The 27,303-nt window shown below is 36.9% G+C and overlaps 1 protein-coding gene across 2 annotated transcripts in view; it reads left to right on the top strand.

The window, feature by feature from the left end:
* Positions 1-26,993, top strand: part of LOC150085230 (zwei Ig domain protein zig-8-like) — an 88,366-nt gene extending 61,373 nt beyond the window's left edge. Inside the window, exons 3-7 of one of the 2 annotated variants that reach the window (XM_090373103.1) lie at positions 10,838-11,048; positions 15,305-15,601; positions 19,050-19,241; positions 24,970-25,062; positions 26,821-26,993. In XM_090373103.1, coding sequence (XP_090229229.1) covers positions 10,838-11,048; positions 15,305-15,601; positions 19,050-19,177 — 636 coding nt within the window. In that variant the 3' untranslated portion in view covers positions 19,178-19,241; positions 24,970-25,062; positions 26,821-26,993. The remainder of the gene's footprint in view (positions 1-10,837; positions 11,049-15,304; positions 15,602-19,049; positions 19,242-24,969; positions 25,063-26,820) is intronic. The other variant, XM_090373104.1, reaches the window with a different exon arrangement.
* The last annotated feature ends 310 nt before the right edge of the window (positions 26,994-27,303 follow it).

Genomic DNA, 27,303 nt, shown 5'->3' with positions numbered 1-27,303 from the left:
ATTAACTCGCTCCCCAGTAAAGCAACGATCGGGCCGGACCAGTTCCCGCTATTCATGATAAAAATATGTAGTGCTTACATAATCGACCCGCTCCACCACCTCTTCCAGCGAATACTAAGTGAGGGGGTTATCCCGGAAAAATGGAAGACATATTACGTAAAACCAGTTCCAAAAATAAGCAATCCTAAAACCAGTAAAGATTTCAGGCCCATCGCAATCGGATGCTCTCTGCAAAAAATATTTGAAAAAGCAATCCTGAGCACCATCAATCAGCACTGCTTTGGGGACAGGCCAGAATACTTACATTCTGTGCTTCCTCGAAGGTCGACTATTACAAATTTAATGGAGACTCTACTCCGAATACAGTTAGCTTTAAATAATAAACAACAGTTGGACATCGTTTTTCTGGATGTTGCAGCAGCCTTCGACAACGTCTCAATCCCAGCTATAACAGTAATCCTCAAGGAGTATTTCCTCATTTCAGGAAGCACTTTAAGCATTCTCACTAACACCCTTCAAGAAAGACAAATTATCGCAATAAACGGGAAACAAACAGCATCTTACTGTATCTCCAAGGGAGTACCTCAAGGGGGCGTATTGTCCGCCACCTTCTTTGCAATAGCACTAGCCCCATTTTTAGCTCAAAACTGTGAACAATTTATTACATATGCTGACGATTTGAAATTTTTTGTAACATCTAAAGAACAAGAAACTGCACCCCATCTATCAGAGGAAGCAAACAAGGTAATCAAGAAGCTAGAAGAATATCTGCACTACATTGGCCTGAAACTTAATGAAAAGAAAACTGCCCAAATGACCTTCACCAACAAAAAGAAGAAAAATGAAATTACGATTTTTGTGAACAATACCAGAATCCAAAATTCCCCAGCACATGTTGACCTTGGCCTTAAGTGGGATGAAGGATTAAACTGCATACCTCACTTCGAACACATTAGGAAAAAGACATACGCAGCACTGTGGAGCACTAGACAAGAACTCACCGGTCTCCGAAGCCCTCATCTTATAATTCAATACATCCTTAAATGCGTTACACCGATTCCGTTGTACGCATCGACTATCTGGTCATCAGCCCCTGAGAGCAACATCAAGGCCTTCTTAGGAGTAGAATACTGGCTCCTGAGATGGCTAAACAAGATCGCCGGGAAACCGTTTACCATCTCAAGAGCGGTCTTGTCTGCTAATCTGGACATCATACCCTGGAAGTATATCATCACAACCAGAAACATCTTAACTCTGGCAAAGCTACTAACGGAGAGAATAGATGCGCCGAAAGTGGGAAACGTGATCACTCGCCCTCGGATGACACGACCGAGAATAAACAGAGAAGAACCAAGTCTCAAGTGCCAACTGACTCAATTGGACTCTCTGGGGAGATTTTTCCCAGCAAATACTGTGAATTATTTTAATAATTTAAATATAGATCCAGAGAAACTATGTACAGACAAAATGTATAGGACAGAAATCTTTGGTAATGTGTATCGGCAAGTATAAATATAATAAGAAGACTAATTTAATAATTTATATAATAATATTTAGCATTTAACAACCATTTGTAATTAATTAAACCAACTTAACAATTAATTCATTAACCACATATTCTGTGTTTTCATCTCCAAATTTTGTAAATAAGTTCATGTAAACATGCTTGTAAATACTATAATGTAACCACACCCTCTAGCCACGTGCTGTCTATGGGTGTCTCGAAAGAGAAATAAACAGATAATAATAATAAAAAATCTGGGCACAACTCCCTGGATGCATCTCATCATGACAAAAAATGTCCTCACACTTGCACGGCTTATAACGGGGCGAATTGATGCTCCGTCGGTATCCACATTAATCTCTGGCCCGAGGAGGGCAAGAGGGGAGCACCCCGACTCCTGTCTCCCTCTGCGTCTTACGCTGTCAAGCATTGATTCCCTGAGGAACATGTTTCCAGCCAATTGTCTTCGGATCTTCAATAAATTTAGGATCCACCCTGATAGGTTCTGTGAAGACAAGCCCTACAGGAAGGAAATCCTCAAGAACTGCTACCAGATAATGAATCTATGATACTCACCTGCTCCTGGACATGACTGACTGTTTTTTTTTTTTTTTGTTTTTAACTTACCTATTTGTATATGACAAAGACTTTTTGTCTTCATGCAATCATATAATTTGTATATTACTGTATATTTTGTATATTTAATCCTGTAAAAGTCTCGGGTCGAGCACGCATGTACTCTTGTTTATTGTACATCGTGTTCCTCGCACCTTAGTCTGTAAATATTCACACTCTTCTGGCACAGAGCCGTCCCGGGGTGACCCAAGGTTTCTTGGGAAATAAACTGATTTTAATAATAATAATAAATAATAATAATATTATTTCCTGTTAATTGTGTATGTTCCAAAGCCAGTTTGGCAGGTTATGGGATGGATAAAAAAATACATTCTTTCGTATGAGCAGAGTGGCGTACTTGTGCTCTACAAAAGTTTCCAGTGGCGAATATGTCCTCCATTCTACACTGACTGACGCGACATTAGCATGGTGATTTGACTGGTTCGCCCGTTCCATTTTTCACAATGAAAACTGGTAACGTAAGTATCGCCTGTCAGAGAACGCACGTGCATAACAATGACACACCCACAGGTGACGTCTCCCATGGCAATATGGGGTCCGAATAACGATTGTGACATGCAACTGCAGTCACGTAGTCCGGCTGTTGTTCTAGTTCGGAACAAGAGAAATTGCTGCTCTATTCACAGAGGCAATTACTGGAGCGAACACAGAACATCTTTCTCAAATTTAAATCCGATAATTTCCATTGATTATCGTGTATCTCGATAGGGCAGAGATAGGAAACACAGATTGGAACGATAGCATATCAGGAAGTTTGCCAAAAATAAGGGAAGTTATCATCGAGAAACTTTTACCAAATTGACTGATAACTGGGAAGTTATCAGTCAATTTTGTATCGGTCAGCCTCAAATGGGGTAACAGGGCAGAACTTAATGTTGCTGATCTAACCAGTGTGACATTTAGCTGTTGTAAATATCTTGTTCAGTCTACGAATGGGGAGTCAATAAGTAGTTAAATGTTTAAATCTTGTCCTGCCCATTTGATGTCTCGTCTGGAATATATTCGAGAACTTTTCCGAAATAAAATAGACGACAGAATTAAAAAGAAACAAGTGGTAAAAGGTCATATATATGGTTACAGCCGTTGCAGATTAAAGATATTCATGCAACTCTCTCCATTATGCATTCTGTATCCGTTAATAAAAAGGTTTTGTTGTTGATTTGGTGAGATTTGAAATCCGTTCTCATCTGATTTCTCTCAAAGTTGGGAATTATTGAAAGAGATCGATAATAATGGGCAACCAACAGGCAGCGAGTTGCCCTTCCCGTCTTAGATTCAGCATTTACTCACCACTTAAATTATCAGAACACCAGACTGCCGTGGAAAAGAAAACCAGTTTGCGAAATGCTTTCAGATGTAAATTTATCCAAATGAAACGCAAACTCTTTGATAAACAGCTGAGTAAAAGAAACTTGTTCCATTTCCCTTGTTGCAAGGGTATGTCATAAGAAAGAAGTAGCAAAGTTCCTCACGAAAGGTTTCGTGAGAGTTTAGAGTTGTTGCAGGAAGAATTTCGTCTAAGATTTCTTGATTTTGTAGAATACTTCAAAGATATTCGCTAGTTTTAGAACCCTTTCACCTTTGAAAGGGAAGAAACTGATATTTATCATCTTGAACTTGTTGATCCAGGTTAATGAAAAATGCCTGCCATTCATAATACTCGAACACACTTTTACAGATGTCTTTTAGATTCCAAATAAAATTTAAGGAAAGAAAACAGAAAATTTATCCAGCTTCAATGTAAAAATAAATAAAGTTTATGCATAAATGAAGGAGAATTGTGTTAAAATTCAACTTTAGGAAAATTTCAAGAAACTTAAAACATAAAGGAAAAATGTATATTAGTAAAAATTACTAAATATTTTAATAAATATTTTTAACAGATATTAATAATTAATATAGATAAAATAAGTAAATTCCTATAAATCGATCCATGACGTCAAACCTGTTTTCAATTGGCTGCTGTTAAAATACTCAAATCTGTCACTCCAAATCGTTTGTTTAGGTGTGTTTTACAAACTGCGAGTGTGATTTATGCGCAATTAATCATATTGCAATATTATTAATAGCATCCTCTGACAGGATTCGTAAACAACTCATTTGTATCTACATTCACTGTGTGAGGTAATTATTCTTAAAAACACTTTAACGAGGTTATTTCAATTATGTAAATTAAGCGTATACTAATTAATCTCCGAGGAAACGTTTCATAAATATGCATTTCACGACTGTAAAGAATATGTTTTGATCCTATAATTTGCGACAACGCTTCCAATATAAGACATTATTCAGAACCGTCTTGAATATCTTCTGATTGATGCAGTGATTAATGTGAGTTTTGGCTTGCTAGAAATGTAAATAATTCAGCTCTAATATCGGAACCCCTGGGACTTTCAAAGACTTCATAAGGAGTTTCAGAAGTCAGGCTTTAATAATAATGGAATAACTACCCATCTGGTATAATTACTCCCTAATGACAAAGAAAATTGGTACGTTCGCTAACTTTAGGAGGGTTTTGGTTTTTAGTTTGTGTTAAAGCAACTAAGGCTATGAGGCTTAGTGTACTGCGTCTCGTTGGTTTTCTAAATGAAAAACTAGATAGGTTCCAGACTCGCCAACTGTTTGAAATTCCTCGCCTCTTTATGGGGTTCGAACGCTCGTTTTTACGCACAATGTAGAAAGACAGTGAGAGCTCGTAAACACTGACTACCTGTGAGGGCATAAGTAAGGTAAACGTCCAATTTAAGAACATACATGACATTAAAATAATTTAAAATATATTTAATTGAATATTAATTGGTTTCTGAAATCCAAGTACCCTAAATACCAATTCCCTAAATGCTGATCCCGCGGTAATTCTCCAGTGGAGCAAATATGACTTAGTTGATTTCAATCGATCTAAAACTCAGTCTTGTCTTATATCTCGCAAAAAGGATTCTTCTGCTCCTATGCTTATCTTCGATGACATTTAGATTTCTAGACAAGGTCGCATATCTCTATTGGGGATTACCCTGATTTCGAATCTCTCTTGGCACAAGCACATTATAAATACTGCTTCCTCTGCATCTAAAAAACTTGGTTTTCTCTTTCGCTCTCGGCCTTACTTTTCTTCCAAACAGCTGTTCACTCTGTACAAATCGCAAATCCGCCCTAACATTAAATATTATTCGACACCTAGGACCGTGCCCCTAAAACCTCTCTCAGGCTCTAGATAACATTCAAAGGAGTGCAGTTAGGGTAATTAATGACCCATTTCTAACAAAGTCTCTCCACTCTCTGTCTCATAGACGTACTGTTTCTGCTGCATGCCTTTTCTACAGATTTCTTCCATGGGCACTGATCTTCTAAATTGGCTTCTTTAATTTCTCCTCTCTCTTCCAAACCAGTTCGAACACGTGCCACAATCAGTTAGCACCGTTTTACTGTCCAATTTAAAACTCAGAGAACCAACTTTTCTTCTTATACTTTTATTTCTTCAGCTTCCGTTATCTTGAACAACGTCATTCGCACGTATCTTCCTGAAAATTACAATCTACAGAAGTTTAAGTCTAATGTCAAAAATAAGTATATTCTTTCATCTTCTCAACCTTCAACCCATGCACGGTACTTAGTTCTAATACCTCTCGTCTTGGGGTTTGCTAATAAAAAAGCGCAAAACATTAAATACATGAATAATGCGACCCTAAAGACTATTCAGTTATTTAATAACAGTGCTAGGAATATGTTAAAAAACACGTATGTTCATGCTAGACGTAAACAGGTCGACAAAATACAGTATTTGGATAGAAGAGTTAGCTTTAACGATTTCCACTGCGGCGACATCGAAGGGTTCCATCCACTGCGAAGGACAATACAAAAACTTCACTGATCTGCCCAGATCCCGGACTTTAACCACATTGAAGACCTTTGAGATAAATTACAACTAGAATTTCGGGCCATCGCAGCATGCCTGCGATCATTAACTGAAATGACCACTGTTGAAGGAAGAATGGACCAAAATTGACTCTGAGTCTACCGACAAGAGTATAATGCAGTGAGAATATATTGCTCCGTATATATTCTCTGTATATTGCATGTGTTCTGTGGTCGATTTTCTGTTTGCTGGACAAAAAACCAGAGTTTCTTGGAGGAAAATCCATGCTACCCTCGCCTGAGACCAACTAACTTAGCCAAGTTGTGAAAAAGCCCCATAAAAATGCCTCAGTTCATCGACGGGATTCAAATAGGTCTTTTCCACTCGGTGTGGGAAGAACGGCATTCTACCATTGTGCCATTCTTAAGTTCTATCCACAAGAACTTAAGGGCAGTGATGGGCGAATTTTATTAAATATTGTATCAATGAAAGATTCTTTGAAATATGCAGGTGTCTTGTTTCTTTTTTGGTAATGCAGTAAACACTCTCCGATCAACGAGTTATCGATAATTGGAATAAATATCCACTAGATGGAAGTCGGTAGTTTGGATAAATTTAAAGAAGGTAATTAATTAATTTTTCTTTGTTTGTGCTAATGGAAAAATGCTTTTGCTATTGGCAAGGAACTAACGCGTCCTTGTATCGTCTTGCCAATACTAATATTGTTTAAGAAATGCAATTTTAAAGCGAAAACAGTTGCTACCGTCAAATTTAATTTTATCTTAGTAGCTCTTATATTAAAACTTTATTTTTCGTTAAACCATAATTTACTTTCTATTCTTTGTGTCGTTGCAGGAATAATGAGCTAATTTCCTTATCTCAACTCTCCACCATTAGTACGAAGTGTACGAACAACAACTGGGTTTTATATTAAAGCAGCACACTTTGATGTTCATCTTTGGACCCCTCGACGTCGATAAGATATTCGCTTAAGTACACGGATGTCCCTTGGCTGTTGCAACTCTTAATGATTTTCTCACTTACGCAAAATTCCATCAACTTTTTAATATCGTTTTCCGTATTTTAATGAGAACACTTTATTAAAAGATTTTGGAGGGAGGCGGTGCTGCTCAACAAAGTGCTTGAATTTATAAGATACATTTTACATCTTATCTTTATAGATAATGATGATGGGTCCCCATCAGCTTTTTGCAAGAAAGCGGTTGTTAGTACACTGGATAACTTATTTTAAATGCTGTTGGAATAGAGAAGTAAAACTCTATATCCTTAGATTTGCAGTAATTTGGGTTCTTGTGTCACGTTTGGAGTATATACTTCCCATATGAAAAAAAAAAATTAGAAATCCTAGAATCCTAAAAAGTGCTAAGAAGTTGAAATTTGAAGGACATGGGGAGCAATAAAATTGCAAGAAAAGAATGTATTGAAGCAAATATCATATGGGCCACAAATTATAACATTTTCAATTAATCTTATGTACACTGCCGGGTCACTTTAACCAGACCATGGAGGTTGGGGGTGAATGCAAAAAACTATAAATCAAAGCGGTCAGATGGAGTGTGGCGCGTGCAGAAAAGCGTTATAAAGCTTGTGACCCCACTGGTGCTCCAACCACTTCATCGGCAATAGGCACAGATTTCGCGGACTTCCAAAGAGTTATAGTGATGAATGCGCTTTCAGTAGGGTCAGCCGAGAATTGTGTTATTTCGGTACAAGCTAATATTTGATTAACGAAAAACTCGAGTTTCCGGTGGATAAACCTTGCTATCCTCGCCTGATTTTGCATAACTCAAGTGTGGAGTGTAAAATACTCATAAAAGTTCCTGGTGTCATCAAAGGGATTCGAACTGGGCCTTTTTCATCCGGTGTGGAGAGGAAGGTGATTATAGCCACTTTGCTATCGGCGAAGACACTAGAGAGCACAGCTGAATTTATCGAGTTAAAAAAAAAACTATCATTTGAGCCTTTCATAAATGGAAAAAAGGCCGGGAAAACATCTATGAACGGACATGACATCACAAGGCTTAAGGCTTCATCAGTATGCGAAGGATTCTACAAATAATGCACTATGGGAGTAGGAGACCTTTACAGAACCCGCTTATTTCACGCACCAGATGCGGCTGCATTGGTGTCAGAAGCGCATCTGACAATGTTTCATGTTTCAGGATGAGTACTTTCGGGATGACGGTGCAAACCATCTTTCGCTAAAAATATCCGAAGGAGTAGTTTGAAGAACACCGGAAAAACTTTCTCCTAGCTTACTGATTCCAAAATCTAAATGCACCTTTGCATCTATGAGATGAAAGAGAAAGAGGTTCAGGTCGGAAGAAGGATCTCACAAAGAACACTTTCTGCAAGAAAGCGGACCTCAATCCAATTGAGCACTTAGAGGATGAGACGGAATGATGAATTTAGGGTAGAGCTCGCAACCATCCAATCCGCAATAATTGGGAGACACAATTACGTGAACATGGACCAGAATCCTTGTAGCACATTTCGCCATCATATTGAGTCCATGCTAATATGAATCCTAGCTATTTGAAGGCTGAATACGGACATAATCTCTATTAGGTAGACGTACCTAATAAAGTGGCTACTCGTATAAAATAATAGTAAAAAAAAATTAATATAACATAGAGATTTTTCTAGCGCAACTTTTTTTTATTTTTCAAATTACTTGAATTCTATCACTTTATTTATAGCTTTTGCCAACATCTTTGAAATGTTGATTTGTCCACTATCTCAACCAACTAAATCAGGTGGATTTTATTTGTCAATTGAGACACTTAACAAATAAAAATCCACTTTTATAATCCTAAAGGCAGTTGTGAATATGGTTTTCTTTAACACTGTTTTAATATTCGTAGTTTTTCTGTTGTCATTACTGCTGAGGCTTCGATTCGTTTTGCTTTACCACTCAGTGTCCCACAGGGTTCTTCTTTAGGCCCGTATCTGTTTTTACTACATCTGAACCATTTGTGATCTGCATTCCAGTTTGCGAAAATCAAGTAGCAACTGTTCACGGATTGTTAGAAAATTTTCAAAGTTGTTCTTGGATTGGTCTTGGATTGCTGCTCTCTTTCTCTATTTTTTCTTGAAGAAGGATGAAATGCTTCTAAAGCCATCTGATGATAATTATTAATTAAGATAATTAATTAAGAGAGAATTAAGTAACCTGAGACCTCTAATAAGACTAAATTAAGATTAAATTAAAATCTCTAATTAAGATAATGATCTACAGTATGAAACTATCTGTTAATACAGTTTGAAGGTTCTAAAATATTACAGAATGGTTAAAACTGTTCCTACAATGCCATTACTCAAAAAATAATAATAAATAATAAAAAAAAAAAAAATTCACCACATTAAAACTACAGAAGAAATGCTATTTAAATTGCAAGTAAAAAAAAGTGGAATACAATTTATAAGTTTTAATGCAATTGTAACATAATAGATCTTTGTTTGTAATACAGCAATCAAAGTTGGAAACAAGCGAATGTTTTTTTTATAAAACGCATTATAGCCAACACAACTTTCAACTGAAAAGACAATCCTTCTGTGCCATCACATCCCTCGGTCGCTGTATGAATTATGGCAGGTGAGAAATTTTAAGTATTACAGCTGACTCAGGTCTCCACAGTGTCTTTCCTCATTTGCATTGAACTTTTCCGTAAACGTTTTCCATTGCAAATTAAGAAAATCGCGAAACATGAGAACATTCACTACTAAATAAAAGCCAATACACACTGGCATTTACAACTCAAAAAATCCTCTTTACTCCTGAGCACAGCAGGAGAATGGTAAAATTAGAAACACTGGTTCTCCATTAGTATTGTAAACTCGTATATGTGACCTGCAGTGTTCACTGCGAGCTGCAGGGCTTCAAGAGAAACAGCAATGTTAGACCTCAGTGACTTATAATGGACTGGCTCGGTGGGAATAATGGAAGTTTGTTTATCTGTATGGCTTAGGAGGGATGAATAGGATTCTGACAGCAGAAACAAGACGAGAACTCTTTTGCGCCATTTCAACACCATCGACCAATAACGTTGCAAATACAAAGCTCGAAAGCAATCAATAATTTCCAGCTGATGGTTTATTTTCTTTCAGGTATTTGCTTTGCCCGATGTTGGAACAAACACTTTTTTTTCCCTTTCATATATTTTTTGTTCTCCTAATCGACTTCGCTTCCATTTCAGTATCAAAAATCGATCTAGGTCAGCTTTGTCTGTCACCTAAAATAAGAAAACAGGATAACAATTTTGATCACTTTACTTTTTTTAAAAAAAAAAAGAGTTCTTCTTTTTGCAAAAAACATGGGAAGTTTAGTTCTCATTTTTAGCTTCCTTCGTTGTTTTCAACACTGTGAATGCATTATTTATTATTTTTATAAATATACATTACAGGATATCCCATTGAAACTTTCCGCACGTGTTTTAAAGTACTTTAATGATAACCTAGCGAAATATAAAATGTGCCATCTAACGGCATCTACTCGTATTAGAAATAAAAATGTGCCATCTAACGGCATCTACTCGTATTAGAAATAAAAATGCGCCATCTAACGGCATATACTCGTGTTATAAATATAAAATGCGCCATCTAACGGCATATAATCGTATTAGATAGAACTTAGATATTTTTTTTGTTCCCCAAAATCATAGTCTGGTATTTTGATTACTTGTCTTAGAATAATCAGTATTATTTAACTATATATTATATACATTTATGAGAGTTTTATTTAAGTCTGATTGAAATTAAAAGAAAAATTATTTAGTTTTTCCATTAATCTGTTTATTTTTGATGTTTTACTGTGATACCTTCAGGTATCGTGGATAAGGAGGAGGGACTTCCATGTTTTAACAGTAGGACTCACAACTTATACAGCAGACGACAGGTTCCAAGCCTCGCACATGGAAAGGACAGACGATTGGATGCTTCAGATCAAACTGGCTCAGTTGTCAGATGCCGGTCTCTATGAGTGCCAAGTGAACACACATCCCCTCATTAGCCTGTTCGTGATGTTGACTGTTGTAGGTAGGTATAGATCTCCTATTTAACGGTTGTAATTATTCGAGTATGATCTTTCATTATGATTTGGGTGAATGGAGCCAGTGAAGGGAACCTAATCCCCTTCCGTTCAACTGTTTTTATAAGATGTGAACAAAGAATTCCGGAAACTGACTTTACATGGTGAAATTGACGAGAGGTAAGGAGTTTTGACTTGTTGCAACATGTTCGGTTACTCGTCTAGAGTCTAAATTCTAGACAATAACACATTAATCACCCGTTTATCTGCAGTCAGTCAATTCGTGCGGTTGCATTGTAAAATGAGCGATTTTAATGAAACCAATGTTTGACTATAGTTTCTAATGAAATTGCTATTTTTTACAGGATATATCATCAGTTGTAACACAGGATCGAAGAATGAGACAGTTTACAGCTAAGTTTGTGCTTTTCATCCTCACTGATAGTCACAGAGTGCAGTGAGTTCGCGTTTGTAAAGTTCTTCGACTGCCGACTGTTTCTTCCATTATTACCAGTGACGAGTAGGGAGTGCACGGCTATGACCCGGAAATAAAGGTCCAGTCTTCTCAACGGAAGACCACATCTTCTCCAAGGCCTCGAAACAAGGCAATTTCCATCAAGGCTTTATTCATTATGATTTCTCCTTCATGGTCAAAAAGTCAATCAGGACAGATGTGCTGCAGTGAGAAAACAGCAGAAAATGTGTGCTTCAGGGAATTAATGCTGCGTCATGAGAACGCTACTGCACACTCAGCACTTTTCGTTCCAAAATTTCTTACAAAACGCTGCATGACTCTGGTCACCATCCGCCTACTCATTATTAGCTTCCCGTGATTTTTATTTTGTTTTCCAAGCTTAAATTGCCCTTGAAAAGGGTGTTTAAAAGTTCACAGATTTTAAATAATCGAGGAAATTACTGTATTCAGTACGCGATACAGAAAGTATTAGTAATTCAAAACGAATTAAGAATTAGTAATACTGGAATCAGTCCTGATATATTCCTATCAGAAATCCATTCCTGTTAGAAATCTATCAAGTATGTTTCCTTGTGGGCTTCAGGGAATTGGTGTACTTCATCATGACAACACCACTGCACACTTGCCACTTTCCATTCAAATATATCTTATTACAAAACACTCTATGACTCTGACCACCATCCGCCATACTCATCATTATGGAACATTTCTGATAGGAATCTCTCAGGAATACTTCATGTGTCAGGGAGAGCACTTCGAAGAAAATCCATCCAAAGCGACGGTAAGCTTAATGATTTCCCGATATTAGATCAGTCCCAGGACTTTATGATCACACCTCGTATGCACGCTGGATCATTTACACCCACCAAGAAGCTAGAGTGTATCATCTCAACTGTAGTAGCTGCACCCGTGTTTGACATGAATAAAATACGAGTCGTTTCATTCCCGAGATATTTTTAAACTTTAATATCAGGTTGGAGGTTCTATTTTTATTATTTTTTCTTCTTTTTTAAGGTTCACTTATTGCTTTCCTTTGTGCGTTGGAACACTTCGGTTATTATGTTCGTTTTCAAACACATTTTGAATGGATATTAAGTAGAAGTTTAGTAGCAATTGTACTTCATTGTTTACGATTCTTTTGTATTATAAGCACTAAATTTCCTACGAAGGCGATATGAAACTTCCGGGTTTTGAAAGCTTTATGTTTCCACGCTTTTGTTGCCATAGCTCCAAAGTGAAAAATTCACAAAGCTTTTCTCTCATCCCAACAAAGCTGGTGACAGTCTCAGTGATTTATGGTAGCTGTCACGACAGTTAGACAATAGAAAATCTCCTGCCTACAACCACGTCAAAATGACTGCACATTTCCTAATAAAGATAATTATAACTTGACGTCAAGACTGACATTTAGAGACAATTATTTTGTGGCGCTTAAAGAAAATAGCCACTCTAATTTATGTCGTTCAAAGGCTAATTCAACTGACTATAAACTTATTAATATGTACATCCTTTCAGAAATTAACTTTGTTTGTTTGCATTAGTCCCATTTATTTCCATATCCTTTTAAAAATCATAAATATCTTGAATTCTAACGCAGGGAATTGCATCAGCAATTCCACATATTATGAAGGCAAATACAACCTGGTCAAAGCGAGTTTCGTAATGCGCATGTGTAGATGACGTTTTCTCCAGATTGATCAACTGATGAGGATGTTGCTCGAGTGGGTATCTTCTGACGAAGTGCTGATTTTGAACTTAGATATGGGTAGGATGAAAGAAGGATGTTGCCTTGTTTAAGATACTTAAAGAGACCTACCTGCCATAGAAGGTCAAGGAAATAAGCTGTTTAACAGATAATTTATTTCATATTTTAATATTAATTTTACATTTCTGGGAGATAAAAATGAAAGTAGTTAATAAAACATGATTGGATAAAAGTACTAAAAGGAGAAAATGTGTAACATGAAGAGCAAAAACAGAAAAGAGAATAATATTCGTTACCAAAGTCATATACAGTAAAGCTAAAAATATATCAAAAAAGAAATAATAAATTGAAACGGAAGAAATGAGTTTAAATAAATGAATTTTATCATTCATTAACTGGATATCCATCAGGGTTTAACTAAAAGGTTAGTAACAAATATCATGTACGAGGAGTAATTATTTAATTCGCGGATTGGTCAAGACGTTATGTTTACCGCGGAACTTTCCATAACTACCGCTAGAGGCGCTCTCCCTGATCGCTACTGAGCAGACTCTGTGTGCGCACGCCAATACTTGTCGAGTTAGTGTTGCGTGAAGAGTTTTTTAGCCACATGCAACTGAAGATCGTTTTGAAGTAAATATTATTTCTGACCTACAGATTGAACAGCGATATGTGATTCGTTATTGCGTCAGACGGGGCTTAACTGCATCGGAAACAGCTAAAGAGATGAATGAAGCGTATGTAATAAGTGTCTTGGTAGGACGGCCATATTCCGGTGTGAATTGGTTTCTCCATCACGACAATACCAGACCTCTTACAGATAATATTGTACAGGCAGTGATCGGTGTCATATGTGCCGAGGTTCTGCCACATACCCCTTATTCATCAGACGTAGCCCCGTATGATTTCTTCCTGTTTCCACGACTGAAAGGCAAGCGTTTCGAGTCTGACACAGCGATGCTTCCAGAGCCACAACCGAAGTACTTCACAGTCTTTCGAGAAATGGCTTGCAAGAAGCAATTAATGCGCGGGTACGACGATGGCGAAAGTGTGTAAAGTTCAAGGGAGAGTATTTCAAAAAGGAGAAATCCACAGAAGATTCAAATGATGACAATTAAGATAAGATCTTGCACCAGTCTGCAGATTAAATGATCACCCTTCGTAACTGTCGATTTCCTTTTACAACTTTCCATAGATGTCCTTTACAAACCTAAGTACTATATAATGACTTCAATGAAGCTTAATACACCAGAAAAATTTGAAGGCTTCACAATTGTATTTTACTTCACGTATCGCACGAATTACGAACCATACATTGAACACACTCTCTGTAAATCCAATTTACATGCATGAGTTAGACTCATTCATCAATTTTCCCGACTTTTGACAGCTACGAGTAACATTCTTTTTTTAAAATATGACCTGCTTTCGTTATTTATTTCCCCCTTCATTGATAGTAAACGAAAATTCTAGCTGACTTGTTTATCATATTCATTGTCTGCAATTTTCATTCTTTATAATTTTTTTTATAAAATTAAGCATTAAATCATCAATAAAAAACGACGTAACTACTTGTTTACTGGAAACACCTTCACGGATACACTGAAAACAAAACCGACACATCCATATCTTAATTTCATAACATGACCTCTGTTTGGTTTGCTCTTTATTACTCTTTTAATAAATTAGCCTGCAATGATTAACTTTCTCATTTGAACAGTTATTATAATATTATGTTGTAGGGTGATGCACGTAAAACCCTACAACATGAACAACAGTTGAAACTTTGAACCGCCAGCGCTTCAGCATCAAACATAATTTCATAATTTTTATTTATAAATGTATTCGAATCTCAAAACCACACATAAAAGTTATTTTATTCTACAGCTGTATAAAAATGACGGTTCAAGTGTTAATAAATGGTGTAATTTGTTTTTTTTTTAAGTTATATAAGAAATAAAATAGTTGAATTTATTAATGTTGAACAGATTGTGTTAAAAGAATAAAGAGTGATCAAAATAATTTTTTATACACTAACAGAGTAATGTCATTACCGTGTCTGCTTTTTTCTTCAACTCGTGTAGTTCCTAAAGCGTACATCAAAGAAGCTCCAGACTTGTATGTGAAGACAGGGAGTTCCATCAACCTGACATGCGTGATCAGTGAGAGCTCAGAACCTCCAGCCTTCGTCTTCTGGTACCACAATGATAGAATGATCAACTACGACTCTTCCAGAGGAGAGATTGCCGTCCAAAAGGCCACTCAAGACACAGCCATTAGCAGGCTTTTTATCACCAACGCTCAGATAGGCGACTCGGGGAACTACACGTGCTGCCCATCAAACGCAGATGCTACCAGTATAAATGTGCACGTTTTAAATGGTAAGGGTCGCTGCTAAATCTCTTTAAAAAAATAATTGATTTCGAATTCCTATCGCTTTAATATAAGATAACTAAGGCTAGTTGTTTCACTGAATGGAAATAATATTCAAATTATACAATTTTAATTTTAGTAATTTTTAGAATGCTTATAAAGTCCATCATAACATGTACATCAGTTGAAAATTTTCTTCAGGAAGTAGAGGCGTTTAGTTTCCATGTAGATAAAATTGGCGAGCATCATCACTTGAGAGTGCCATTATAGAATGTAAAGCCAAACATTTTTGGGGAGATCTAACTCCCACTCACACACCCACGGGGACCTAGCTCTGAATGTGTTTATGAACCAAGAAGGCGTGAAACGCAACGACTAATATGAGGGACTACCCACTTTGTATGTGGGTAGTCCCTCACATTGGTCGTTGCTAAAAGTAATGGAACACAATCTTGTTTCAAAGAACCTTTCATTCATACGATATTTTATAAGGTCGGCCCACGTTGGACTTAATTATACACTGCATCCTCGTCCGTGGACTCTGAATCAATTCCATCAAGAATTGGTTCAGAGTCTATGCACTCTGAACGCGATAACAGGAAGGCCCACATTTGTCCGTTCCTCTTGCAACAGAGCGATCGATAGAACTACCAACTGTGAACAAGTTGGCCTAGTCTGCCGATGGCATTTCAGTTCATTCCAAAGTTGTTTAACGCAGTTAATGCCCGAGTTTCGTATAGGCAAATGAAGTTTTTGCTCTGATATGTCTTAAGATTGAGCCATGATAGCATATACAGTACGACATGGTGCATTGCCGTGCTGAAACAGAAAGCAGCCCACTCCGTACTGCTGATATAATGAGAGAAGTACGAAGTTATCTTACAGCAATGGTCCAAGTCCAGACCACAGGCAACAACTCCAACCAGTGAACTACTTTAACCAAACTTCACACTTAGGACAAAATACTCTGGTTACTAACCTTATCAGAGCGGAAAAACTGTTTGAATTAATTCGTCACTCCATAACATAGCCTTCCATAATCCCAGTACAGTTTCTGATGCCTGAACGTGTTTGCACTACACTGAATGATCACCGAATTATGACCACCTACCAAATAGCAAGCGGTCATAATTCAGATGATCATGCCGCTATTCGTCTAGTCATTGACTCAACTAGGTGTCCGAAAAGGTCTGTAGGGATATGTATCCATGATGCCTGGACTTTCCACAGTGTCAGAATAGATGGCAGCTACCTGCCCATAAACGTTACCTCCCGTTCCAAAACATCTCACAGGTGTTCAATTGGATTGAGGTCAGGCGAATTTGGAGGCCAACCAAGATGGGTGATGTCTTCGTTGTGTTCTTTGACCCACTCGTGCACAATTCAGGCCTGATGACACAGCGCATTATCATCTTAGACGTTCCCGTTTCTGCCCAGAAAAACATTCAGCATGGAAGAGAGCGCTTGGTCTGCTAAGAGCTGTTGGTAGATCTCATCAATAGCTGCTGTATATGGACCAACGTGAAATGTTGGTCCATATACAGCAGAGTCCCTTGTTCTTCCCAAACAAATATGCCCCATATTAAGCAACCATTGCCTCCTGCCTGGATAGTGGGCACGTGTATGATGGGTCCACGGACTCGTGTTGCTTGTACCATACAGAAACGCTTCCGTTGGCGTGTTGCACCAGGTATTTACGACCAGCACACTCCTTTCCAGTCGTCTAGTGTCCAATCATCATACAGTACGAAGCTGTTCGGAATTTTAGACTGCCAACTATGCTGCATAGTCCATTGCGGTTGAGGTCGCCATAATTCAATGATCACTGGTGTATACAAGATACCTACTTAAGTATGGTCCCTCAAGTAAAATGTTCTGGAATACACTGTTTAACGCAAAGAGAAAATACAAGACAATAAATATTTAATAAATTATTAAAAACAAAGGATGGTAAGACCAGTTAAAACTGACATAATTGGCTAAAAGCGATAAAGTACATGTTCCTTATTTGAAAAGTAATAGTATTTCAAGGCTACTTTATAATATATTAAATACTAAATATACTGAGAAAAAAATTGTATTTTCTTTAGTTTTTATATAGTCATTTTAGAATATTATGATAAAAAGTAACCGCAATAGCATTGAATATTTCTGAAGAGTAAAGAGAAATTTTAAATTTTTTAAATGCATTGTTGCATTTAAAAGTTGAATTTAAATACACCCTTAAATAAATTGAATCTTTAATTTATTTTTACTTCACTTAGTTGCGGCATGGTGTATACTCTCAGCGCTACCAGTGGCAATTGTGTTGTACGTTTGTCCACTTAAAATAGTACGTTGCTATCACAGAAAACTTTTGATAAGCTCCTTGCATTTTTTTTATAATTTCGAAATATAATCTCCTAACTTTTACATTCGGTTTAACGGGATTCAGATTATCGGGGCTGCTAATATTTCTAATAGTACTAATATTTCTGGTAGGCGTACTTCCTTGCAGTTTGAAGTTGGAGTGAAGCTTGAGAGTTCTTTGGGAGCTGTCATCTGTAGCAGCTCAACATCTGAACGAGATGCGAATTTGGCTCATTTCCACTTCAGATTAACACGAAATGGGCGTGCACTGATTTAGAAACGAAATGCGTGCCTCGGAAGGACTGCAATTGGAATCAAAGGATGTTTTAGGCTATTTTTCAACTTTGGTGATGTTCATGTGTACTGGTACATCTTGTGTAGATATTTTTATTTTTTTTATTTCACTGAGTGGTGGAATAAAAAAAAAAATGAAATTCATAATTGAGTTCAGCTGTCCTTTTGTAATTCGACATTACAGATGATCTTTCTCTCTTAAAGTTTTATTTTCCTACGCTTAAGAGAATTTTTTTTTCTATGCTGTTAAGAAAGGCAGCTAATCCAACTTTAGAAGAGTACAAGAGAGAAACTGTGCGTTGCTTCGAAAGTGAGAAAGATTAAATATCATTCTGTCTATCTTTGTTGAAGACCTCTTGCTCCTATACAGGATAATAATTTAATCTTAATTGTGGCTGCTGCTTTCAAGTGTCTTAAGTATGTAAAAGAAGGCTGAGCAACGGAAGATGAGTGTTTCAAATGGGACATCACCGAATTCATAAAATGAATATTTTACGAATTCCTCTGCTACATTTCGAAGGAACAGAAATATTCGCACACACACACACGTCTATCATCTCTCTCTCTCTCTCTCTCTCTCTCTCTCTCTCTCTCTCTCTCTCTCTCTCTCTCTCTCTCTCTCTGGTTCTAAGGTTCTCTTAAAGTCCCTCTCTCTCTCTTTCTCCTCTTTCAATTTTGAAAGAGTCATTTCGTTTTGACCAACATTGTCCATACACACGTGATTAAAAGCATACGTTTTTAGTGGTAAAGCACGTTGAAGGAGTTCATTCTTTATTCTTGCTTAAGCGCCTAACGTCTTGTCTCATTAAACAGGTGAGAAGCGAGCGGCCATGCAGCACGACCTTAACAGCTCCCCAGCATCAAGTTCTGTTGCTTCCAGTGTTGCATCATCCAGTTTTCTAGTCGCAGCTTTTCCAACCGTAATGTTTTTGCGTTCCTGACAGTAATCGGACAACCCATCAGGCTGTAGAAGGTTCCACTCCGTCCTTTGTCGACCATGATTTGGTAAGTAACGAAACCAGAAAGGTAGAGTCAAAAGCATAAGATATATGCGAACTGAGCAACTCGATATTTGCAGGAATACATTAATAATTCGAAATTCCATTCCTCCCTCAATTTCAACTTTTCCTTCTCTCCTGTTGAGATATTGGATTTTGTTAGAGAGCATTCCACGAAATGAGCCTTAATAATAATTATCCCTCATTTAGATCTTCTAATTGAATAGCTCCAGGAGATTACAGTATGTTGCTTTAAATGCAAATATCTGAGGAATGATCCAATTAGTTTAGCTGCCAAGTGAATTTAATCAAATTTACCTACACCAAAGGGTTGCTTTCAGCTAATAATGAAAATCAATCGCATTAGAAACTATAAATTAAACTGCAACATAAAAATACTAACATTTAAAGTTGTCGTAATAGTTTATTTTAAGTTTCTTATCGTATTTTTAGAAAACGATAATACACCATAATTAAATAGTAATATTTTATTATTATTTTTTAACTGATATTAAAATCAATTTATTAATTGTAAATTGCTTGTTATTGGCATTAAAGTGGATCTTATAAATGTTTACTACGTTGTTTATCGTGTCCTTTGAAGTTTTCATTTTACTTTTTTTTTTTTAATGTTATTCTTTGTTTTTGATGTCCATCCATTTTCCACAAAGACCTGCGTGTGAAAACAAAATCAGCAAAATGGGTAACAAAAAATTTTAATGCAGATCACGAGAGGAATTCAAAAACAATTCCTGCAAAAATTTCTAAGGATTTCTTCAAGTTCTTACCTAAATCATGGCCATTGATGAAACTAGGAATCATTAGGCCCAGGCACCAAACAAAAATGCAAGGAATAGTAACACGAAGGGGTTCCCTGCCGTGAGAAATTCTACTCCTCCCATAAGGTTCCAACAGTAAGAACAGGGATTCGTCAGACCAAAGTTTTTCCAATCCCCATCTGTTACCGATCTGCCCAAATTCACGGATAATGTAGACCTCTTCGCTGCAATTTATTTCTTGCGAATAATGTTCGAAATTTCTTATAAATCTTTACAAACTGAAATAATTTTGTTCCATTTGGGTATTCGAGTTAAAAATTTTAAAACTAAAAGTGGGTCTTTATGCCACTAAAGTTTGATCTCTAAAGAAACAAAGTACTCATGGCCAAAATGCCCATGTGTACCATTTTTCTTACCAAGGTGCGTACTAAGATGCTCATAAATACATTATATCCGAAAAAAACAAACATTCAGACTATTGGAAACGCTAATTAATAATAGAAATGAATCTTTGAGAAATAGAGAAATGAGTAGTGTTATGTCTTTATATATATTAAATATTCTTTCTACATTTTTACTTACCACTAACATTTTACCAATATCCTACAGAAATAAAAAGTCACCAATTCCTCACGAAGATATATATAGGGTGTCTTTGAAAGGCCTTGTCAAACTTATGGAGCGTGTTCTACTGAGTATCGAGAAGGAAAATGTTCATGTGGATACAAATATGAATATGGAGGTAAATTTAAACAATTTACATATGTACCATACATTCAAGTTTTGAAAGGAATCAGTTGGCCTGATAAATAAAGCAAATGTTTAGCTTTTTACCAGAAAAAATTGGTATTTGCATGCTGAAATGACAGACATTCATGTCATAGGACAGGAAGAACAGTGAACCGAGCACCTCTACTGGGAATTGTCCCACAACGAGGATATCCAGCCAAGAATAGGTTTACAGTCAGCCATTAGCCATCCTCTCATTTGCATAGAACCAGAATTGTTGGCAAAGAACTAGAATACATGCTTTGGAGAAATAGGTGGAGGACATGATCTAAGAAGAACCTGGAGCTAGCACAAGAAACACAGCAGAAAAATTAGGTGTTGTCCATCCGGGAGGAAAATTCTTCGTGAACAGGAACTAGTATCACGTGCAGCAAATGCCGGTCTTCTCACGAGATAACTGCCATCCAAGAGTCGTCAATCGATTCTGCAGCAATGTACCGAGCCTTCGTTTCTCCATAGTTTACTCTACACGGATAAATCATAAGTCCCAAAAGGATACCATTGTGAATTTTCATCATCATCAACCATTTTCAATCCACTGAAGAATGAAGTCCTCTCCAGCAACTTTCCAGTTCCTTCTGTTTTGTGCAATGGCCATCCATTTACTACCCACAAACTCATGAATTTCATCTATCCATCTCCGCCGTTGTCTTCCAGGTTTTCTTCTAGCTCCTCTTGGGTACCATTCTGTTATTTTATTAGTCCATTTGTCATCATGTCTTCGAGCTAAGTGTCCTGCCCAAGACCGTTTTAGTTCTTTAGTTTTTATAAGAATATCCTTTACTTGAGTTTGCTGCCTAATCCATGTGTTTCTCTTCTTATCTAACAGTCTGATTCCCAATATAATTCGTTCCATTTTTCGCTGTGTAGTTCTCAGCTTCTTTTCCATTCTTTTGGAAAAGAAGTTTCACTTCCATAAGTCATGGTGGGGAGTATACATTGGTTCATTATTTTACGTTTCAGACAAACTGGGATATTGCTCTTCAGTATGTGACTATATTTCCTGAATGCTATCCATCCAAAATTTATCCTTCTCTTGACTTCCAGCCATTTGTCATTATTACAGCTAATAACTTGTCCCAGATAAGAATATGAATCCGCCTTTTCAATTACTGCTCCTTAAGTGATTATATTCCTTCTTGTGGCATACCTGTTCATCATTACTTTTATTTTAGCCACATTCATCTTTAGTCCAAAATCCCTACTAACTGTGCATAACTGATTAAGATTTTCCTCTACTTCTTTGGGATCGTGGCTTATGACCACAATGTCAACTGCAAATCGTAAATGGTTTAGGTACTCTCCGTTCACCTTGACTCCTTTCTGCGACCAGTCTAATCTTCTGAAAGCTTCCTCAAGGGCAGCAGTAAACAGCTTCGGAGGTATTGTGTCTCCTTGTCGAACTCCTTTCTCGATTTTAAATTTGCTACTGTCTTTGTCTAGTCTAATAAAGGAGGTAGCACTCTCATATATTTTCTTCAAAATTATAATATATGGGGTATCTATGCCTTGTCTTTCCAGTGCCCGAAACATTGCCTTATGCTGTATGGAGTCAAATGCCTTTTCATAATCCACAAATGCCAGGCATAATGGTGTTTTTTTTCATTTGCTTTCTCCATTAGCTGTCATATTACGTGAAGGTGATCCATAGTTGAGAATCCTGTCCTAACGCCAGCTTGCTCTTTCGGTTGATTCTCATCGACTATTCTTTCTAATCTGTTAGTAATGACCCTGGTAAACAACTTATAGATGTGGGATAACAAGCTAATTGGTCTATAATTTCCAATTTCTGATTTATCTCCGTTCACATGCAGCAAAACTATGAGTGCATTATCCCACTGCTTAGGCGTCACACCTTTTCTAATGCACTTTGTGAAGAGCCTTGCCAGTTTTTGTGTTATGTCTCTTCCTCCCAATTTTAATAACTCTACAGTAACTTCATCTTCCCCCGGGGCTTTCCGATTCTTCATTTTCTTCAATGCATGTTCTACCTCATCAGGAAGAATATCGGGTATGTCGTATGTGTTGCTACTTTGAAATCCATCTTCATCACTGCTGGCATCATTCTCCTGCTCCTTGTATAATTCTCTATAGTAGTCTTCTGCTATTTGAATTATGCCTTCTCTGCTGTTTATAAGTACACCATTGCTATTCTTCAGTTTCACTATCATTTGTCTTTCTATATATACTGCTCATGTTTGCTGATTTAAGTCCTTTGTTTTCCCTTGTTCTACTTTTCTTGTGTTAAATCTTCTTATGTCCTCTCTGAGCCACTTTCTAATGGCTTTGCATAACTCAGTATACTAAATTTTCTACTTCTCAGTGTTTATCTTGCTCTTCATTTGTTGCCTTCGGTTCATCATAACAAGTGTTTCTTGACTAATTTTTTTTTTCTTTGGATTTGTTTTTCCCTATAGGTTTCTTGGGCTTTATCACTTTCAGAAAGCTGTAATATTCCTCTTCGATATCTTGGTCCTGAGCAGTCTGCAGAAGCTCAAACTTGTTCTTTAGTTCCAGTACATACTCTGTTTCTCCTCTTCTGTTATCTCAAAGACCTTTGTATTATTTACTCGCGTCAGGTTTCGTCTTTCCTTTCCTACATCTATATCAAGTGTGCATCTTACCATTCTGTGATCACTTCCAACATTTACCTTATTCAGGACGGCAACATCATTCACAATATATCTTCCGTTAGTGAGGATGAAGTCGATTTCATTAGTTGTTAATCCTTTTGGACTCTTCCATGTTCATTTTCTGTTCACCTTTTTCTTGAAAAAAGTATTCATTACTGACAAGCCTTGAGATTCTGCAATTCCACAAGTCTTTCACCTCTTTCATTTCTTTCGCCAATTCCGAAATTTCCTATAGTTCCCCTTTCTGCGATGTTTTGTCTTTTTCCAACCTTAGCATTGAAATCGCCCATAATAATAGTGTAGTGGGTTTTCTGCTCATCTAGAAGATTCTCAATTTAATTTCGGTGTACATTTCTTCATCTTCTTCATCATCATGGCTCGATGTTGGTGCTTAAATCATTATAACCTTTAGCTTGTACCTCTTAGAAATCTTGAGTCTTGACATTAGTCTTGACACCCTTGGTGATGTACTTTTGAATTCCAAAATGTTGTTTTTTTATATCTTTATGGACCAGAAACCCAACTCCACCTTCGCTCCTTTCACTGTTTCCATTGGTGTACAGCAGATTTTCACTTTATAAACTTATAAGTGAATTTTCATAACAGTTCCCAGTGCACGGCAAAATCATAATATTATCATCCAATCTCGTCATCAGTAGCAGTTTTACTGAAATATTTGGCTATTATTGGTACCTAAGTGATCGGTCCGTTTTTTTTGTCATCTATTCTCAATAGCAAACATTACAAGTATTTTGGAAGAAGAAACACCTGCATTGCTGGAAGAGGTTCCATTGGAAACAGATCATTAAATGTGGTGCATGAATGATGGGACTGCAACATTGGTAGAAGTGGACCAACTGCATGGCCTGTATGCTCTGCGATTTAAATCCATTTCATTTATTTTTATAAGAATATCTCAAGGCTCTTATTGACGCTACCTCAGTTCCCAATGTGCAAGTTCTTGAACCCATCTAGCTTTCAACGAAAGTTAGATGGGTTCAAGCAATTCGGAACATTCCAGGAATTTTCGAACATCTGCTACTCAGAAATGTTCTTAATGGCCTTTAAAGATATGCCTGCTTAGTGTTTACCTAAGGTTAATTACTACTTCAAAGAGTTCATTACATAAAAGTCATCAGTATGGCATGCATGTGAGAACGTGTATTTTACCCACTTATCAGCTCTCAGGTTGCCATTTCCCCTTTAAACTTAATAACTTGAGGTTTTTTGAATTTTCCTTCGAACACTTTTACCATCACCACGCTGATGCAAAATTTAAAGTACCTCTGCTAGATCCCGATATAACTTCGTGATGAATATTCGTCAGTCAATAGAAATGTGATTGCGTCTAACTCAATTGCTCTTAGTTAATAATTAATTATCAATAATTATAGTAATTTTCTCTGAGTTAATGATCAAATGTCTGAATTACTCTTACTTAACCCTTACCTTAATTTTATATTGGCTAAATAGCATTAAAAACTCGAGTGATTTGACATTGAGCATAATTATGATATTTCACTCTTGCTTTCAGATATGTTGTGACAATATATACCAACCGCTGTCAGTTGGCTGACACCCGTCAGGACATGCCTATAAGACCAATTGGGAATTTTAGGATTTTCATGTAAGTACCTTCAAAAAATCAGCCTGTTCATTCTCCACAGTCAAAATTTAAATCGCTTATTCTTTAATCGGAATTCAACGATAGGAAAGTCATTGAATGGATAATTATTTAAGAAAGTATCTTATTAAAATAAATGAATTCATTACAAAAATATAAAAGGATAAGTATATAAAATATCACTCACTTTTCCAAATAATAATTAGAAAACTTTTTGCCCGAATTACAGGACGTGCGCGTAGTGGCATGGATTCCACTAGGTCACTGAGGGAAGCTAACTCCAGATTTGGCCATTCTTCCATCAAGGTGTTTGTGAGTTGCTGTACTCTGAAGAGAACTGCGAAGCCAATCTGTCCTTTCCAACATATTCCAGACATTGTCGTGCGTAGCACACGCTTCTTGATTAGACCGGGGTTCGAGCCCGTCACCACCAAATACGGACGATGCGGAAAGGTCAGGGAATGACCACCGCATATCCTGGAGCAATATGGCCTTAGTTGCTAATGCTCCTAAAAACCAAACAACAGTAACAACAACAACAACAGTAACCAGACATTGTCAAACGGATTAAGATCTGGAGAATCTGGAATGTGAATATTGGAAACCTTGGGAATGTTTCTGGAACCATTCAGAACCATTCAGAACCATACAGCTTCTGGAACCATTCAGAACCATACAGTTTCTGGAACACAATTTTTGCACGGTGGACAATTGCGTTGTCGTCTTGAAAGAATTCATCGCAACACGGGTGAAAAGGAAACATTGCAGGGTGAAATCGATCCGATACGACAGAATGAATATTCAGTAGCGGTAGAACCATATTCTAAACGTAGAAGCAGACCCACTCCGTACCAACAAAACCACATACAATGGTACAACCTCCAGCCACTGGGTGGGACCACGAGACAGTCTGGATGCATGGCTTCATGAGATTAATACCATTCATTCACCATGTTGTTGGTGCAAAATGTGCAAATAGAGACTCATCAGACTCCATGATCTTCTTCACTGTTCCAGAGTCTTGGCATTGGCGGAACCACTCAAATAAAATCTTAAGACTTTTATAGAAATAAGTGACATTCGTATAGGCACTCGACTATTAAATCCCAGATTCTTCGACTCCATCCGCATAATGTTATTGAGAATGAGTCTTTCTTTACTTAAATTGAATTTTTCAGCCATTTGCTGCAGATTGGATCTTCTAATGCGATGCACAATTCGCTTTAAAATCATTCCTGCGGTCTCGTTCTGGGAGTACTGACTTTCTGCTGCATTTCTTCCTTTTTGAGCTGTATTCTCCTCTTCTCTTCAGCTCATTGTGCACTTTTCAGATGATTGCTTTCGATACACCAGGAATTTCCTTTATTTCTCAATTGTGATTCCTGATAAATGCTCCAAAAATGTGCACTTTTCCGAGAATCGGAAAGATCACGTGTCTTCACCATGACCTGATCTACTAATCCAAGGAAACCGTACAATATTTATCTGATACTAATGAACTCGTATCATACCATGTTACAACTTACATTTGAAGATAATACGTTTAATTATCTTTTGACGCCAAATGCACAGGGTGTCTATTTTTTTTTTTTGGTAGTCAGTGTATATAAAAGGAATACGATCGTTATCTAAAAGGATTTTAGATAAAGATCACAGCATTGCTTGTGACAATTGAAATTATATATTTGTATATATTTAACAAACGCTATTAAATAACTTTCTTGAATGTTTGTTATACTGTTTTCTTTTTTTTTATTTCAGACTTTCTAACTGCAATTTCTCACGGGTCGAGACCAGCATGAGTGCAGATCGAGGCAGCCAGGTGTTAGCATGTGTATGACTGTTTACAGTAATAATCCTACCTTCTGACTTCGCATAAAAAGAACTGAGTGAAGTTTTACTACCCAAATATGACAACATTCGAAATGCCTCAAGGAGACTCAATAAATTACCTTTATTAATGCAGACGTTTTCATTTATCAACCATGAGTATTTAAACATATCGACTTTATTGGGAGCCGATATTAACTTGCTGAATATTCACCGGAATACAATGAGGAAATTATTATTTATTTACTATGAAAATCTACTCTGTGAACAACGTCTTAAAATGGACCACTATTTATTGTTTTGTTTACTGTACTGGCGTACTTAACCTAATTGATGTTCATAGTTTAGGAGTATGTGAAGTGCCAAAGCAACTAAGGGTGTGAGGTAAACAGTATACAAAGCCTGTAATTATGT

The sequence above is a fragment of the Mastigoproctus giganteus genome, chromosome 5 (assembly GCF_048544385.1).
Source record: "Mastigoproctus giganteus isolate SK-2022 chromosome 5, ASM4854438v1, whole genome shotgun sequence".
NCBI classification, from domain to species: Eukaryota; Metazoa; Arthropoda; class Arachnida; order Uropygi; family Thelyphonidae; genus Mastigoproctus; species Mastigoproctus giganteus.
The sequence above is the reverse complement of the archived record's forward strand: the minus strand, read 5'-3'. Positions and strand labels throughout refer to the sequence as shown.